This window comes from Orycteropus afer, unplaced genomic scaffold (genome assembly GCF_000298275.1).
Source record: "Orycteropus afer afer isolate SDZICR_OR568_19922 unplaced genomic scaffold, OryAfe1.0 scaffold00097, whole genome shotgun sequence".
Lineage (NCBI taxonomy): Eukaryota > Metazoa > Chordata > Mammalia > Tubulidentata > Orycteropodidae > Orycteropus > Orycteropus afer.
In genome coordinates this window covers 6,300,184-6,318,054 of record NW_006921684.1, presented here as the reverse complement: position 1 = coordinate 6,318,054, position 17,871 = coordinate 6,300,184, and the positions used below count along the sequence as shown (strand labels likewise).

The 17,871-nt window shown below is 39.6% G+C and overlaps 1 protein-coding gene across 1 annotated transcript in view; it reads right to left on the bottom strand.

The window, feature by feature from the left end:
* XPOT (exportin for tRNA) overlaps positions 1-13,265 on the bottom strand; it is a 49,923-nt gene extending 36,658 nt beyond the window's left edge. The window contains exons 1-5 of the mRNA XM_007942734.2: positions 13,206-13,265; positions 8,687-8,769; positions 5,657-5,713; positions 5,005-5,074; positions 881-1,099 (exon numbers count right to left, since the gene is read on the bottom strand). Coding sequence (XP_007940925.1) covers positions 881-1,099; positions 5,005-5,074; positions 5,657-5,713; positions 8,687-8,769; positions 13,206-13,265 — 489 coding nt within the window. The remainder of the gene's footprint in view (positions 1-880; positions 1,100-5,004; positions 5,075-5,656; positions 5,714-8,686; positions 8,770-13,205) is intronic.
* Positions 13,266-17,871: the final 4,606 nt, after the last annotated feature.

Here is a 17,871-nt window from a genome sequence, read left to right as displayed (position 1 = left end):
AAAATTCATGGAAACAATTAGTCCTAGCAACTGGTACACCATCCAATCTGCAGCCTATACAACTATGAGACCAGAAGAACTAGATGGTGCCCGACTACCACTGTCAGCCACTTGGAAGGGGATCTATGTAGGAGATGCTTGGTAGAGAGGGAGAACAATGTGGAACAAAACTCAAAATCATCTGGAGGAAAAAAAAGGGGGGGGGGACACACCAGGTTTGCTGGTCTGATAGACCCTGGTGGAATCACTGAGACTATGGCCCCTAGCTGCCCTTCAGATCTGGAATTGAACCCACACCTGTGGTTTCCAGCCAAACAGAACACATATGACTTGAACATTTACCTGAGGTAGATACACTCCTTGGAGAGAACAATCATTGAGAAAGAAGGGCTGCCTATGCACAGGGAGACAGCTCAGGGGGCAGGAGTCCATGGAGGGATGGACACTGGAAAGAGGGAAGTGGGAGGGGAGCTGTTGCATTGTGGTAAACTGTGGTCAATGTCATGAGACCAAGTATATATAAATTGCTGTATGGAAAGTGAATTTGCTCTGTAAATCTTCACCCAAATCACAATAAAAAAATTAAAAATTAAAATAAGCTATCTTTTTTTCTTATGTGTCCACTATCTCTTACAAGGGAACTCTGGTGGCGTAATGCCTAAGGCATATGACTGCTAACCAGAACGCTGGTGGTTCAAACCCACCAGCCACTCCTCTGAAGGAAGACTGGGCAACCTACTTCCATAGAGATACCACCTCTGAAACCCAACAAGGGGTTGCTATCAGATGGGATCAACTTGACGGCAGTGAGTTTGGTTTTTTTGTTTTACATCCTACAAAATCTACATTAAAAACTAAAAAACAATAAAAAGTTACTTGCCTCTGATGTATGCACAACATCGCGATCCACCAACTCAGAATCAATAGCCATGAGGATCCGGAGGTACAGATCTACTCCTCTTGGATTTAGGTCCACTACTGACAGAATATCAAAAAAAAACTTGGGCCATTTGGTGAGATATTCTGTAACAAAAAGCAAGGCGAAGACTTGGGCTGCTTTATTTCGTATAAAGGTCTTCTCTGGGTGGGGATTCAGCATCTGACAAACAGAGAAATACTCTATGAAAATAAATGTAAATTGAAAAGACTCAAGCATAGATTGTTTTTCTGTTTATCCTTAAAAAGCAAAAACCCACCAAAATCCATCATGGTCCAGATTAGCTATGCAACAAATATGCTTGAGAATTATCAAAGTGTATTTAAGTGACGGACCAGGAAGAGAACAATCAAACCAACAAAGGTGCTGATAGCTATTTCTCATTCTTACTCCTTTTTTAAAAAATACGTATTTAGTATTTTTATTTCATCTTTTTCAAGGCTCATATATTTTCATTTGATTTTTCTTTTTAAATATGTTATTGTGTTTTAGGTGAAAGTTACATAGCAAATTAGGTTCCAATTTAACAATTTCACAGACATTGTTCTGTGACCTTGGTTACATTTTTTACAATGTGTCAACATTCTCATTATTTCCATTGTTTGCTCTGTTTCTACTAATCTATCTTCCCTGCCCCTCCTTATTGTCTCATCTTTGTTTCAGGGTAAATATTGACTGTTTGGTCTTAAAGATTTTATTATTTATGTTAGCACAATACTCATGGGTGACCCTATCTATTATTTGATCACGAGTGGCTTCAGTTCTAATTTCAAAGGATGTTTTAGGGCAATAAAACATCTCAGGAGTTCCTCTAATCTCTATCATTCCAGGAATTTGAATTTTGTTCTCCATTTCTCTTCCATTCTACTAGGAACTTTTATTGTGTCCTTGGTCAGAATGGTTGGTAATGGTAGCTCGGGACTATCTAGTTCTTCTGGTCTCAGGATAGATGAGGCCATGGTTCTTGCGAGCTGTTCGTCTTTTGGATTAGTTTCTTCTTTGAGCCTTTGATCTCCTTCATTCTCTTTTAATCCATATGATCAGAGACTGGTAATTGCATCTTAGATAGCTGCTTAGCAGCTTTTAAGACCCAGATGCTACTCACCAAACTAGGATGTAGATCATTATCTTTAACAACTATGCCAATCAACTGAGCTGAACCACAGACTATGGTCCCAAGTCTTCAAATCCAGTAAATTAACCCCACAAGGTATTTGGTTATGTCTAGGAAGTATCTGTAACTGTGTCCCTTATGTGGTTTATTATATGTATCAATATATATGCAGTGACATGATACCTCTGCCTACAGGTACACCTACACATGCACACTCATATATTCACACATACCTTTCTACATACGTATATGCATACATATCTGTGTAACCACAACTATGTACTTTTGGTTACTGTTGTGGTTGTAAAATTGTATGTTATAGCATTTACCAAAATTGTTCCTTATTCTGGCATACTTTTAGTGTCTTCATTTACCTTAGACAAGTTGTGTAGACTTCATTCATACTGGGTATTGCCTTTCCATTACCAAAAATAACATGGGTCTACTATATAGAAAGTGATCTGCCTCCTCCCTCTCTCCTTCATACCTGGTTACCATCAAAGAATGTTATCTTCTGTATGTGTATCCATTTTTGACTTTTCATAAAAGTGAGCTCATACAAAATTTGTTCTTTTGTAATTTACTAATTTCAGCATATCCTCCAGATTCATCATGTTCTAAGATGTTTTACAGACTCATTATTCTTCATAGTTGCATAGTATGCCATTGTATACATATGTGACAATCTGTTTATGCATTCAACTTTTGATGGGCACTTAGGTTGTTTCTATCTTTTTGCTATTGTGAATAATGCTGCAATGAGCACAGCTATGCACATGTCTACTTGTGTTACTGCTCTTGTATCTTTAGGATATGTTTCTAGGACTGGTATTGCTGGATCATAATGTATTTTCTACCTTTTTAGGGCAGCACACTATTTTCCACAGTGCCCACCAGCCACTCCTCAGAAGGAAGATTGAGCAATCTACTTCTGTAGATATACTGCCTCAGAAACCCAAGAAGGGGCTGCTATGAGTTGGATCCGACTCGACGGCAGTGAGTTTGGTTTTTGGTTTTGGTATACCATTTTACAATCCAACTGGCAATGTACAGAGTTCAATCCCCTCACAACCTCACCAGCATTTGTTGTTTTCTATTTTTTCAGTCATTGCCATTTTTGCAGGGTTGAGATGGTATCTCATTGTAGCTTTGATTTTTATCTAATGGTTAAAAATCATAAGCATCTTTTCATGTGTTTGTTGGTTGCCTGAATATCCTCTTTGGTGAAATGTCTGTTCATTTTCTTTGCTCGTTTTTGACTGGATTGTTTTTCCTTTTATTGTTGTTGAAGTTTTCTATGTATTTTAGACATTAGATCCTTATCAGATATGTCATTGCCAAAGATTTTCCAAGTCTGCAAGTTCTTCTTTTACAATCTTGGTAGTCTTTTGATGACTACAAGTATTCAATTTTTAGGATGTCCCAGCTATCTAAGTTATCTTCTTTTGTGCATTTTTAATTTTGATAGACTATTTACACCAAAAATTAGGTCCTCTAGTTTTTTATAATGTGATTTGGATGAAAGTTCACAGAGCAATTTCATTTTCCATACAGCAGCTCACATATACTCTATCTCATGCCATTGACTGCAATTTCCCACAGTGCAACAGCTCCTCTCCCCCTTCCTCTCCATAGTCACCTGTTCCATGTCCTTCCCTCCCATGCACTTGTGTCCCCCAAGCTGTCTCCCTGTGCATACACAGCCTTTTTTCCTGCCATGATTGATCTCTCCATGGAATGTATCTACCTAATGTAAATGTTCAGCTCATATGCCTGTTTTTTGTTTGGCTAGAAGTCACAGGAGTGAGTTCAATTCCAGACCTGAAGGGCAGTTAGGCCCATAGTCTCAGGGATTCCATCAGGCTCTATCAGACCAGCAAACTTGGTCCCCTTTTTTTTTTTTTAAATGATTTTGAGTTTTGTTCCACATTGTTCTCCCACTCTATCCAGGATCTCCTACATAGATCCCCCTCCAAGTGGTTGACAGCAGTAGCTAGTTTTTCTGGTCTCGTATTGTATAGGCTGAGAATTGCAAGGTGTACCAGTCCCTTGGACTAATTGTTTCCATGCGTCTTTGGTTTTCTTCATTCTTCTTTGCTCTGGATGAGGAGAGATTCATCATTGCATCTAGATGGCCGCTTGCAAGCTTTTAAGATCCCAGTCACTACTCACCAAAGTAGGATGTGGAACAATGCTTTTGTGTAGCATGTTATGCCAATTGAGCTTGATGTTCCCTGTGATTACGGTCCCGAGCCCCTAGGTCCAACTACTTACTCCCTCTGGGTAGCTGGCTGTGGCCAAGTGACTACAACCTTGCCCCTTGTCAGCTCTATTATATACCTGAGGTCCCTTAGTTTCGACCCTACATTATTATCTGAGAACTTTACCATTTTGCTTTAACATTAATGTCTTTGATTTCCTTCTTACTTTTTTAAAGTTTCATGTGCAGAGTTTTAGTAGTTTTTATGATTTCTCCTAAGATGAGAACAATTTTTCAATTTTTTTCTGCTACTTGTTTAAGAAAAATAATTCTACCTACATAATTGCTTCATGTTAAGAATAGCTATAATTAACCAAAAAGAACATGCTGTGATTAGAGAACTCTCTGTCGTTCAACAGAGCCCTTTATGAACAGGTTATCTAGGAAGACTCATCTCTTATGAGCCAAACAGAAAAGCCACTATTGTTAGGTAGTTACAAAAATTTGTATTTTAAAACCAAAGTTTCCACAATGTGTCATGGAACATAAGACCATTTTAGTTATTGGTATAATTTTAAATTGCTAAGTTTCACCTACTCATAATCTTCAAAACCAGCATTAAAAAAAAAAAAAGCTACAGGATCAAATCTAGGATAGACAATCACATTTTTAGAGGTAAAGTTGGAAACTCTCTCAAAAATAGAAGTTTCAGCATTTGGCAATTTCAAGTTCTGAATGAAGTTACTATTTTACCTGAGCTTGAAGCCATGATACAAGCGTCTCTCTAATTAGTAGTTGTTGAACAGTAGTTAGTTCTGCGTATCTGTTCAAAACAGAGAAGTAAAGTAAGAATGACTGCATTTGTTGCCTGGGATTTTAAAAAATAATAGCCTCATATACATATGATAGGGAAAAGTTGTCTATCGTTGAATTAGTTGAAGTTTGCTTAGATAATGCCTCATTCATCACTGCTTTAAAGAGACAGGAACAGGAGTGGCAGGTAGGGTACCAAGAGAGATCATACTTTGGCATGTGCTTTGATTCATGCCAGAGCAAAATAGTAACTACACGATTTTCCAAGTAGAAATATACCTTTGTTCTAAAGTCTGTGGTTAACAGAATAAATCAGCAGGCAACTCAAGGATCCTCTAAGTCACTAGTCATTATTTTCCTTAATTAAGGCACAAGTACTCATGTGGCCCCTTAGCTCTGTCATGTAAAAAAACAGGCCGGTGTTGCTTCAACTTTAATATTTCTGAAAACTTTGGGATAAATCACAACACATTTATAAACTGGATATGATTTACAGATCATCAATTTATAACATATCTTATGGTTTCCCCAGAGGGAGAAATTAGGCCTCTCTTTACATATCTCAAAATCAAAACAGTGAGAAAAGCCTTACTTGTATTTAACTTGATGTTCTAGTACTTGAAAGCAGAAAAACTTTATGTGATCATCACTGAAAGGAGAAAAAGAAAAGAAAGTTAGCTAAGCAGAATATGAATTGGAACAAAAGAAACCAAAGGCAAACTATTAAGGAAAACACAGCTGGAGACGTTTCCAAACTAGACCTGTGCCCTGCTTTCTATTTGATAGTTTAACTTTATTACCTTCCTATCTATTTTTTTTTAAAAGCTAAGAGAACTTCATATATTATCTAATATTCCTATTAAATCTGGCAAGAAAAATAACCAAAAATATTAATATGCACCTTTAACAATGTGCTTTGCAAATGGAAAACATTCCTTCTAAATCATTAAGGCTTCCTGAAACTCCAATATTTTAGAGGAGAAAGGCTAGGTATAAAAATGACAAATAGTACACAGTAAGAGACTGAGCTTAATCAGAGATGATCATCCAAGTCCTAGTTAGAATACAACCCTAGTCAGGTCTACTGCAGCCAAATCCAAAATGAGTAGGGCCACCTGAGCCAGTGGGAATTCACTCTGGGTGGTGTAGTGCCTAAGGCATTTGACTGCTAACCAGAAGGCTGGCAGTTCAAATCCACCAGCCACTTCTAAGAAGGAAGACTGGGCAATCTACTTCCGTAGTGATACCACTTCAGAAACCCAAGGAGGGGTTGCTATGAGTTGGAACCGACTCAACAGCAGTGAGTTTGGTTTTGGTTTACCTAAGCCAGCTGTCCAGCCAAAAAGTTCATATAGGAAACCAAGTGACAAATATACTGTCCTTAGAACACAGTGACAAAAATCAACTACCCACTTCCAATTGTTTCTCTAGAGGTAAAACAGAGTTGCAGTGAGTCACCTGTAAACTCTGGCAAAGTTCCCTTAGTTACCAATACTTTGTTTGTGTAAGACAGTTAGTTGATTTGGACCAGGTTCAGACATGGAACAATTTTTCACATGTGTGTTAACTGGTATTCAGGGAAAAAAAGAATTAAGACCTTATCTTAATTTACACTACATGAATTAATCAAATAAAATAATTTCACATGTGAGATGATCAAACTTACTGTTTTAAACTTTTTAGTTTTAAATAGCATCTCTTCTGAGACCTTAGTGTTTCCATTCTTATCACAGATGGCACTGAATCCTTAATTATACCAGACTTTTCCACTCAAAAATTAAACCACAGGAAGCCTTTAATTAAAAGCCAACTTCTGTTTACTCTAAGGCATATAGTAGACGTTCCTACACTAAAGCGTTCGGTTTCCCCCATAAAGCAGTGGCTGATATAGCCCCAAGCCCCAGCCAGCAGGCCACCACGAATACTGATGTGCTTCTTCTCTCACAGTGAGTTGTTTGCTTTCCACTAGTAACTGTGTTGTCCCCAAGCCTCATTATGCTAGTTGTATTTCTTTTGTAAGAAAGTAACTTTAATTATTATACAAATTGATGAAATGAGTATGATGAGAGTTTCCATTTCTATAAAAATTAAGTTAAATACTTTGGAAAGACTTCAGAAAGTCACAATACAAGGGAAAGAGAAACTTTTACGTATTTGGTAGGGGCCAGGTAACCAGATGACTTGGAGATGTGGGAGCAAATAACTAAAAAATGTACAAAAATCAGCACTCAATATTCTTCAATCCTTTAGAGAGACTCAAACTGGAAACCAGAAAAGTTGTACCATAAATGTGATCAACGAAAGAAGTGAATGCTAGTAGGCACATACAGAGATAACATAATATTTGTAATGAATATTTATGTACTTTAAGTTCCTTACAATTAAAAATTAAGACATATATAATTTATGATTGCTTCCTACACCAACATTTTAAACAATTATCAGTCCCAGCCATAATAAGCATGGTGCAGTGAATTACTTGGTATGGCTCTTCTACCCACGGTCCTGGTGACTCCCACCAGGTAACTGGGTGGAACTATGCAAATATAAAATGACTGTGGCCTACCAAGGGGATTGGATAGCTTGTGAGTGATGTAAATAAGGTATATGGCACCCCTGTGGGGGATGGGACCACACAAATAAGGGATATGGAACCCTAATGTGGGGACTGGTTAGTTAGTTTTGTCATTCTGCTAGGCTTAAAATGAGCCCTCCTAGAGGGAGAAGGGGAGATCTCACTGCCATCAAGAGAGAAGAGCTGGAGGTAGAGTGGAACACATCCTCGGACCTAAGATCCCTGTGCTGGACCTCCTTGGCAGAGGGATAGCAGAGATGGCCAGCTGAGATGATAGCAGAGGAACCAAGATGGTGGAGTGGGCTGAACCTAGGAGGCCCTATTGGCAGAGGTAGAAGAGCTTTTTAACACTCGCCAGAGCAGGAAAGGCCAGGCCAAAAGACCAAGGGCCAGAAAGGCACGCCTGAGGGCAGAGCAGAGGGGAGAATATCCTGATAGAAGAATTGTATCCTGAGAGCATTCTTGAACTAAAGAATGAACTCTTGAACTTGAAGAACTGAAGCGCCTATTACTTCCCTAATAACCCCATAATCTTTAGTATTGTCCGTGAGTTCTGTGTAGCTATCACAATGAATTATCGAACCTAGCAGAGAAGTAGTGAGTGCCGTGGGAGGGATGGTTGGTGTCAGAACTGGCAGAAAGGGTGGAGGGTGGAGGCATGTCTGGATTCATAGGAATAAGCCTTGGGCTGCTGATGGTGATTCTCTCTCCTCCTCATGAAGTTAGAGGAGGTTGGAAGATGCCGCCCCACATCCTTCTTGTAGTTAATTTTCTACTGTACTATATCTAAGCTGGGATTTGCTGTCAGCTACACAATGTAAGGTAAAGGATGGTTTAACTGAAAGTCAATTCTTGAATGGCCAACATATCAGTTTAAGATTTTTCCCATGTCCACACTGACAACTATATATTAATGCTTTTCCCAAAGGCAAAAGTTCAGAACAGCTTTTATGAAAACATTTTTCAAATATAGGTAAATTTAATACTTCTGGCAAAGTCACAGACATTTTAATTATCTTAAGAGTTATGTAAATCTTTTTTAATTACCTATACGTCCTCTGGGCTAGGGCTTCTGCACACACCTGCCAGGCATCTGGAGAAATTTTCAACTGTTCAAAATAGGCCAGGGCCTGTAAGATGGCAAAACAAAATTTAGAATAGTCAATCTCAATGCCCTAAGTAAAATACTGTGGGGGTAATAACTAAAACATTGAATTCAAGTTTCTTAATACACTACTAAGAGATCATTCCTAGAAATAAGGCTAAACGAAAAATAAACTCCATCAGTTATATACTCAAAATCTGTTGTTATATAAAAGGACATAAAAATGTCCCATAGACTTGGATTATTTATTACGAGGACTGAGAAAGAACACACAAGTGCTTTTGTCAAGTGCTATACTACTACAAGTAAATGCAAGCACAAAAATAATGTATATTTTTTTCTATTTAATATCATATATGCCACAGAAGACATGATTATAAAAGACAAAACACAGACTGTACATCACATGATCTACAGTTACACGGAAAAGGAGGGTATTACAATTCTTCAACTATATCATCTAAAACCAAACCAAGTTCCCCAAAAAAATGAGATCAAAATTGGAATACAACTACATGGAATGAATTTTGGGAAAGTATCAAATAAATGAAAAGGTTACTATTTAGAAAGTATTTTTTTTATCTCTCTGTTCATGAATTAGGAGTTCTGGTGGTGTAGTGATTAAGGCATGTGGCTGATACCAAAAGGTCAGTGGTTTGAACCCACCAGCTGCTCTGTGCAAGAAAGTTTAGCCAGTCTCCTTTCATAAAGATTTATAGCCTTGGAAACCCAATGGGAGTTGCTGTGAGTTGGAACTGACTTGATGGCAATGAGTTTGGTTTTGGGTGGTTCACAAATTCAGAGCTTGTTATCAAATATAAGCCTAGGTGCCAACAAAGAACACATGTATTCTAGAATGGACCCAGTACCGAGTCCACATGCCCTCTACCAAACTTGGAGAAATGAGTGTTACTTGTGCTACTCCTTTGGATTAGCATGTTTCACTAGGCACCAATCTCAGATACAGCTTTCACATGACCATGGACAAATAGCAAATTAACCTCATCTACCTGTGAACATGGTTTCAAACAGCCAAGAAAATGACATATAAAATAGAAACATTGCTAGGTGATTTTAAACCACATATGTACTGATACAGGCATGCTGGTGGTGCAGTGGTTAACACTCAGCTGCTAACCACAAGGTTGGTGGTTCAAAGCTGCTCCACAGGAGAAGGATGTGGCAGCCCGCTTCTCTATAGCCTTGGAAACCCTATGGGGCAGTTCTACTCTGTCGTACAGGGTTGCTGTGAGTCAGAACTGACTCTAGGGCAATGAGATGCCCTAGATACAAACCTTAAAATGAGGTAGAAGGAACACTAAGGATTAGAGGAACTAAATTCAATTAGGTCATTTTTTTTTTTAAATGGTGTGTTGTGCCCCATCAGTGACAAAATCAATTTATTGGGTCTTGATCAGCAATAACAACAACAAAGATCCAAACCCACTGCCATCGAGTCAACTCAGACTCATAATGACCCTACAGAAGAAAGTAGAACTGCCCCAGTAAGCTTTCTAAAGCTGTAATCTTTATGGTAGCAGACTATCACATCTTTCTTCTGAAGAGCAGCTAGTAGGTTCAAACTGCCAACCTTTCAGTTAGCAGCCAAGTGTGCCATCAGGGCTCCTAAATAGACACAGAGATAGCTAGCTAGCTAGCTAGATGGATGGATGGATGGATGGAAGACAGATAGACAGGAGTCCCTGGGTGGTATAAAAAGAGGAGTGCTCAGCTGCTGACCAAAAACTGGTGATTTGAATCCACCCAACCGTGTGGCAAGAGAAAGAACTATAAGAGAAAGACGTGGCAATTTGCTTCTGTAAAGATTATAGCCAAGAAAACCCTATGGGGCAGTTGTACACTATCACATGAGTTGAAATTGACTAGATGGCCCCTAATAATAACAATGTATATATTATATACATACATTAGACATACACTGGGGCAAGATGTAAAATTACTTTTTCCTTTGTGTTAGAGGTGGTAAAAAAAAAATTCACAAAAACCATGGTAGGTTATAGTTTTTCATACAGTCTGACTGTGTAAGGGGAACAGTTTTTCATACATGGTGTCAAGTGTTGTTCCCGTTGACAAGAGGACCAGGTAAATGAAGGTTACTAGATAAAGATCACCAAGCATTAGGTTAAACATATATAGTAGCTATCTTTAGAAATAAAAGGATATAGGAACCAGGTAGCTGTAAAATAGTCTTGGAGAGCTCTTTTTCTAATATTGCTTCTAATAGCATGCTATGAAACCCTAGGGTTTCCTCTGATACCTCAGAGGAACAAGGTAGAAGTCAATCATGTATATTTCATTACCACCTAATATTTCATTTAAAAAGGGGGGGAGGGGAAATCCAGCTGCTAGAATAATGAAAACCACTGACATGTAATTTTCTTTAAATTACAGCAGGTTTCAAGCCTGATGGTGAGTGGTTAATGCACTCAGCTGCTAAATGAAAAGTTGGCAGTTCAAACCTATCAGCTACTCTAAGGAAGAAGGAGCTCTGGTGGCATAATGCCTAAGGCATATGACTGCTAACCAGAAGGCTGGCTGATCATACCCAGCCACTCTTCAGAAGGAATAACCACTCGGGCAATCTACTTCCATAGCGATACCACCTCAGAAACCCAAGGAGGGATCACTATGAGTTGGGAACGACTCAACAGCACTGAGTTTGATATTTTGGTTTTTGGGGGAGAGAGATGTGGCAGTCTGTTTCCATAAAGATTACAGGCTCGGAAACCCTATGGGGCAGTTCTACTTTTTCCTATAGGATCATTATGAGTGGGAAATGACTCCATGGCAATGAGTTTAAGCCAGAAAATTTTTCCATTTAAAAAAGGGAAAATAGCCTAAAAGTTCTGTTATTAACCCAAGTCTTTGTAATCTGAATCCAAGTATTACTAGCAAGTTTTTCTTTTTTAATTTCTGTGGCAATGGCGAACCAGTCACAGCTTTCATCACCTAGTTCATCTATCTCATACCTTTTTTCTGATGCTTTATTTTCTCTGAGTGGCAACAGTCAGTTCAGCTACTTTTACTGCCCATGTAGGAAAGAGAATAGATACAACTGAGAAACTGGAGTTGGCAGTCATTTATCTAAGCACTGAACTGACAAACGTTCCCACTATTCCTAACTCCACCATCAGGACTATCAGAGTCCACTTTTCCTTAAAATTCCATATTCTTCATCCAAATTAATTCTGTTATTCAGGGTGGTTTAATGGGTTATCAAATTAACCCTGGACTTGCTTATTAACACATGCCTATGATTAATAGAACCTTTTAATCTGTCTGCTGCTGGAATTTAATAAAAAAAAGTTTCATAAATGGAACATAAAAATAACAGGAATGGCTATCTAATAATTAAATCAAAAGCTCTTAGCTATGTTACACATTAAATACCAAGCTAGAGTAAAACTATAGGTCTATGATGCTTCTACTACGTGACTAAGAATTTTAAGTTTAAAGACTAAGGTTTAAACCCCACAAAGAAAGAAATACCTATCTACATACTGAAAGCATGGACTTTAATGTCTTGATAGGCATGATAGGTATCTCATAACTGGTTAATAGATACTTAAGTCTTAATTTCTGTTATTTTTCTACATCTATAGTGCTAGTTCTTTAACAGCAGAGCCATGTACATAGTTTTATATTAGAAACTACTTGGGATTTCTTTTTACTACTTTTAAAATTTTCTGCTTAAAAGCAGAACAAAAACTACTGTAATAGTGAGACTTTTAACCTCATTTAGCTCATTTAAAAATATATATCCTTTGCTAAGAAGTGTAGAAAGAGGAGGAGGAAATGCCTCTTTCCTTGTACTCACCCTGTACATCAAAACACCTACAAGTCTTTAAAAAATTAATTACAGGCTTGTTCTTTAGATTCTTCTTTTATCACTCAGCAGTAGTCATGATTACATTCATGGGGTACATTAAGTTTAATGGTTTATATTTCTCCAAATAGCCTAGCACTACATCATAAAAATGACATGACACATGCATATCATAACTGCTTATTTCCATGTCTGTGTGGACTAAATAACAAGGATGTTAAATATCACTAACACAGGGGTTAAAAAATTTTAGTCCAGGCCAAGCAATAGAAAAAGAAAATAAATACATCTGATACTATGGTAAGTCTCTTAAACCATCTTCTCACACTACTATTTTTAAATAATTAGAAATAAAGATTGATGTAACATTAAGTTCTGCTTTGACTCACATGAAATTTTAATAATGACTTTCGTTCAGCCAATTAAACATAAAATAAATCATAATGCTGCTATTTCTGTATTCAGAATGCATTCAACTGCCTCAAATTTCTTCATCTCTATTCATTTCTAATTACACCTTTATCATCAGATACAGTTTTTACTAGTCTTCTAATGCAAATCTGTTGTAACATGCTTTTAAAAAAAAAAAATTAAGCAGTCTCAACTTAACTTACCCTTTGCCTGAAGTCTGAATCAGCATTTGGATTAAGCCCTAAGAGAGCCTGTTCATCCATCCCTGCTGCTATACTTGGAGTTTTCTGATTACAGTAGGCGTGCCCTCTGATCCCACAGAAGAATCCACAAACATCTGCACACAAAAAACAAAGCTGAAAGAAAACAATACTTGATAAGCAAAAACAATACTTACCCAGAATATAATTTTGTTAAAATTATGGAAAGAAGTTTAAAAGTATTTAAAGAACTTTGGAAACTATCAAAATTACAAATGAAGGGACTAAATTTTAAGAGAAAAGTTCTAAGTCGTAGAAGAATGGGCCCTGCTAAATACTCTACAAGGAGCCCTTGTGACTCAGTGGTTAAAGTGGTCACACAGCTGCTAACTAGAAGGTCAATGGTTCAAACCCACGAGTTACTCCTTGGGAGAAAAATGTGGTAGTCTGCCTCCATAAAGATTACTGACTTGGCAGAAAAAGGAAAAAAAAAAAAAAAATTACAGCCTTGGAAACCCGAACAGGCAGTTTTACTCTGTCCTATAGGATCACTAAGTCAAACTGACTCGACAACAAGGGTAGCAAGCAATACAAGAGAAGTCAAAAGAAAACGAAGGAGTTGTTGGTTGTCATTTAGCTTTTGAACAATGGGCTAGTTCTGTCTTTTACAGAACTCTAACCAATTTCAGAAATCTATCTCAAAGAATGTTTTTTAAATGGACAAATAACAGTGACAACCCTTACTTAAAAGTATGCTTTTAAATACTTCTGTTTCAGTCTCTGGAAAAAACTAAACATGAACAGAATGAAGTTTTAGGAGTTTCAAAAACAGATACGATAATCAACTATCTTTGTTGTTAGTGGGCACAGAGTTGGCTCTGATTTATTGTGACGCCATGTACAACAGAACGAAATGCTGCCTATTCCCATACCATCCTCGTAACTGATGGCCTGCTCAGTTACTGTTGCCTTCCAACCTGGGGGCTCATCTTCTAGCATGTATTGGACAATATCCTGCTGTGCTCCACAGGGTTTTCATTACATAATTTTTGACAGTATATCCCAGGGCTTTCTTGCTACTCTGTCTTAGTCTGGATGCTCAGCTTGAAACCGTCCACCATGGGTGACCCTGTTGGTAACTAAAGTATGAGTGCATAGCTTCCAACATTATAGCAACACACAAGCCACCTGACACATGGTGGATCAATTATCTAGACACACAAAAATTTTTTAAAACCTTAACTTTTAAATATAGGGTGTAATGTTCTCAAACACATAAGCTCCAAAGGCAATTTGCTTTTCGATAGAAAGTATAGTTATTTAAGCAAACATTCAACAAACTCTAAATGATGTGAAAAAACACATTTATTCTCTTAAGTACCTGTAGGTTATGTAGAACAGGCCTTACTATTTCCATTAAAAAATTACAGGGATTACTTTTTTTTTTTTTTTTTTAATTACTATAACTAAAAAGAAAATTGGAACCTAAAAAGGCCAAGAGACTAATTAGTGGGCCACACAGCCTTTTAAGAATGGTAAAGTCAGGATCAGATGCAGGTTGTCTGACCCTCTATTACAATGTTTTCTGTCTCCCCCTGGGCTTCAAATGATAAATCAGTACATGGGCTGAGAACCTTGGAGAAGGAAGTTCAGTCCCATCTCTCATACTATCATATTTGCAGATGGTGGTAAGACAGTGTAGCCCCCCCACTAACCTCAGGATTAAGATCCCAACAACTTTGAAAGATCCCCTCACTGTTTTGTACCCCAACTCAGCAAGACCAGTGACATAATGAATCACAAGCATTAAGCCAGTGGTATTCCTGCCTTTTATCTTTGCACACACTGCTCCTCTCCTTGTTACTGGTTAACATCTGGCCTGCACTTCAAAATTCAGCTTAAAAATAATTTCTTTCAAGATCATTTCTTTGACGCCCTGTTGTCCATCCTTCCCATGCAGGATTAGATGCCCCTCTTAAATATGGCTGTGCTGTCACTGTCTGCTTATTAGTTCTTTCATAATCTAGAAGGTCAAGGATTGTCTTAAATTTTCATCACTATGTCTCCAGGACACAACAGAACATTGGTTTGGATTTGGAAAGCCCTAGGTTTGTATCTCAATCTTGCCATTTTTTAAACTGGTACCACATAGGCAACTTTACATAACCTGAGAACTCTTTCTAGGAAATGAGGAAGAAACCACTTGGCTCATGATATTTTAAGATTTCAGTGAGATATGGTATGTAAAGCATGCCTGACCTAGTGGACCCTCAAAAGGTTATTTATAAGTCAGATCTAGGCAAAGGGGTGGGGGCCTACTTGGAGCACTCCGGGATTATCATTAAAACATACTAGTAAATCAGCATTTTGAACAGATAGAAAAACACAATGAAACGCTGTGCCTCCATCACCTCAAAGTGACAGAGAAGCTGATCCCCTCCTCGGAAAAATGCACACACATAAGACAATTTCCGAGTGTCTATGGATCCCAGACGGAGATCCTATAAAACACTCCTCGAATTTGCCATGACTTTGGGGAAAACTGCTTAAGCCTGGGCAAGTCACTTCAATCCTAACAAGAGGAAACAGCCAAGCAGCTCTAAGGAAAAACATGACCAATAAACCTGAGGAAACGAACTTGTTACAGTTGTCAGTACAGAGAGAATCCACGCACAGAGAAGGCATTAGATACTCAACACGGAATGGAACAAGGCAAATTACCTACGGGTCTGCAAACAACTTAAGAGTTAGAAGCCGTGAAAAAAGGTGACAACCTTCCCCGTTAAAGGTTCTGCATAAACACGTAATGTTTCAAAATAACACAGGCGTGCAAGGTTAAACTTTGGCTACAGTGTGGTAAACAATTTAACTAACATCTAGCACACGTTCTCCGAAGAAGGCGAGCAACATATTTAAAACATAAAGCCCTTTTTCATGATCCCCACTGAGAATGAAAACAATTTGGAAAATTTTCTTCACACCTTCTTAAGCTGAAAGAGTACAGAATCTTCCCAACCTTTTAACAGCACGCTGATACGTCGCTTTAATGGAAACTTAGCTTCCACCAGTAACTAACTAGAATTTTCGGAAAGTATTGTTTTCTGTTTACAGTGAATCAACATGCTTATCTACAACAAAGTCAAGTGGAAATGAAGACATGAAATGGAGTGTCCTGTTGGTAAATTATTACACAAAAATAACACTTCTCCTCCTTTTTGTCCTGGGGCGGGGGCGAATGAAGTCTGAGGTCTCAGAAGCTCCAGTAACTAGTGAAACACACTACAACTCTTACAAATGGGCTTTGGGACCTTTCCCACCCTCTCCTCCCCGGATCCCTCCCCCAAAGGAAGCCTCGTGGCAATTCGGGTGATGAAACACTCGGCAACCGTCGGCCACGCACACGGAACGGGCTCCGCGGCGTCGGCCGCAGCTCGTACCCACACCCACTCAGTCCACCCACCCCCGCGGCGTGCGGCCACGGAGCACCCCAGGCGCACTGGTACCCGAAGGGGCCAGATCCCAGCTCCCCCAGGCCCTTCCGCTCAGCCAACTTCGCTACAGACTCGTGCGGAACACTCCGGCTTCGGTCCTCCTGCCCCCGAGCCTCTAGTCACCTTCCCTATCACTCCATCCCGCCTCCCTGCCTGCACTCCCGAAGGCCGGTAGCGAAGCGGAGCAACGCCGCACGCAAGGAGCTGGCAGGGCGGCCCTCGTCTCTGTTGCCGTCGTCCTCCGCCACGGCCGCAGAACTAGGGCCGGCGACGGAGCTGGCCGGGGCCGCGCGCCTCTTGCCGCTCCGCGTCGCCTGGCGACTTCTCGTGCGTGGCGTCGGGTGGGCGCCCCAAGAAAGGAAAGAGCGGGAGGGACAGCTAATGCCGCCGTCGCCGCTGAGTCAGCGCAAAGCGCGCTCTCCAAGACGGCGCCGCGCGAGCCAAAGCCAGAGCCTCATGGACTGTGCGGACGGCAACCCCAGGCCGGAGCTGAAACCCTACAACTTCCAGCATGCAACGCGCAAGCAGCACTTCCGGGAAGCTAGGCGCTGAGCGTACTCCCTGGTGTTCGCTGGGAGGAGTGGTCGCCAAGGCTTGTAGTGCATGCCGGGATGGGGCGTCCGGCCACGAGCCCCGCCTCTGGCCCCGGAATTCCTGGCTGGTCTGCGCCAGGTCCTGGGCGCCGAGACCCGTACGCTTCACACCCTTTAGGCAGTTGGTGCGATAGGATGCGAAGTCACAGATACCAGGATGACACAGTCCAAACACGTGTGAGTCAGTTTAAATGGTCTCCTGTGGTCCCACGTGTCCAGGAACGTGAGGACATTTCTATAAGCCCTGAAAAAATTTTAGACCAAACTGGTGCTTCGTCATTCATGGACATAAGGAGATCATACTTAGGAAATGTTAGTCTTAGATTTCCTTGTGCTGTGTTATTCCGTTCATTTATTTAGGACTTAATAAATCCTAAATTTAATAAATTAATGCTGCAAAGAGGCAGTAGGTTTAGCCTGCCTAGATTTGAATCCCATGTCTGCTGCTCACTAGGTGCTGACTTCAGGAATGCTTTAACTAAATCTAAGTCTGTACTTTAGTTTGTTGTTGTTGTTGTTATGTGCCGTTGAGTCGGACCAGACTCATAGCGACCCCTCCTTGGGTTTCCGAGGCAGTATCACTAC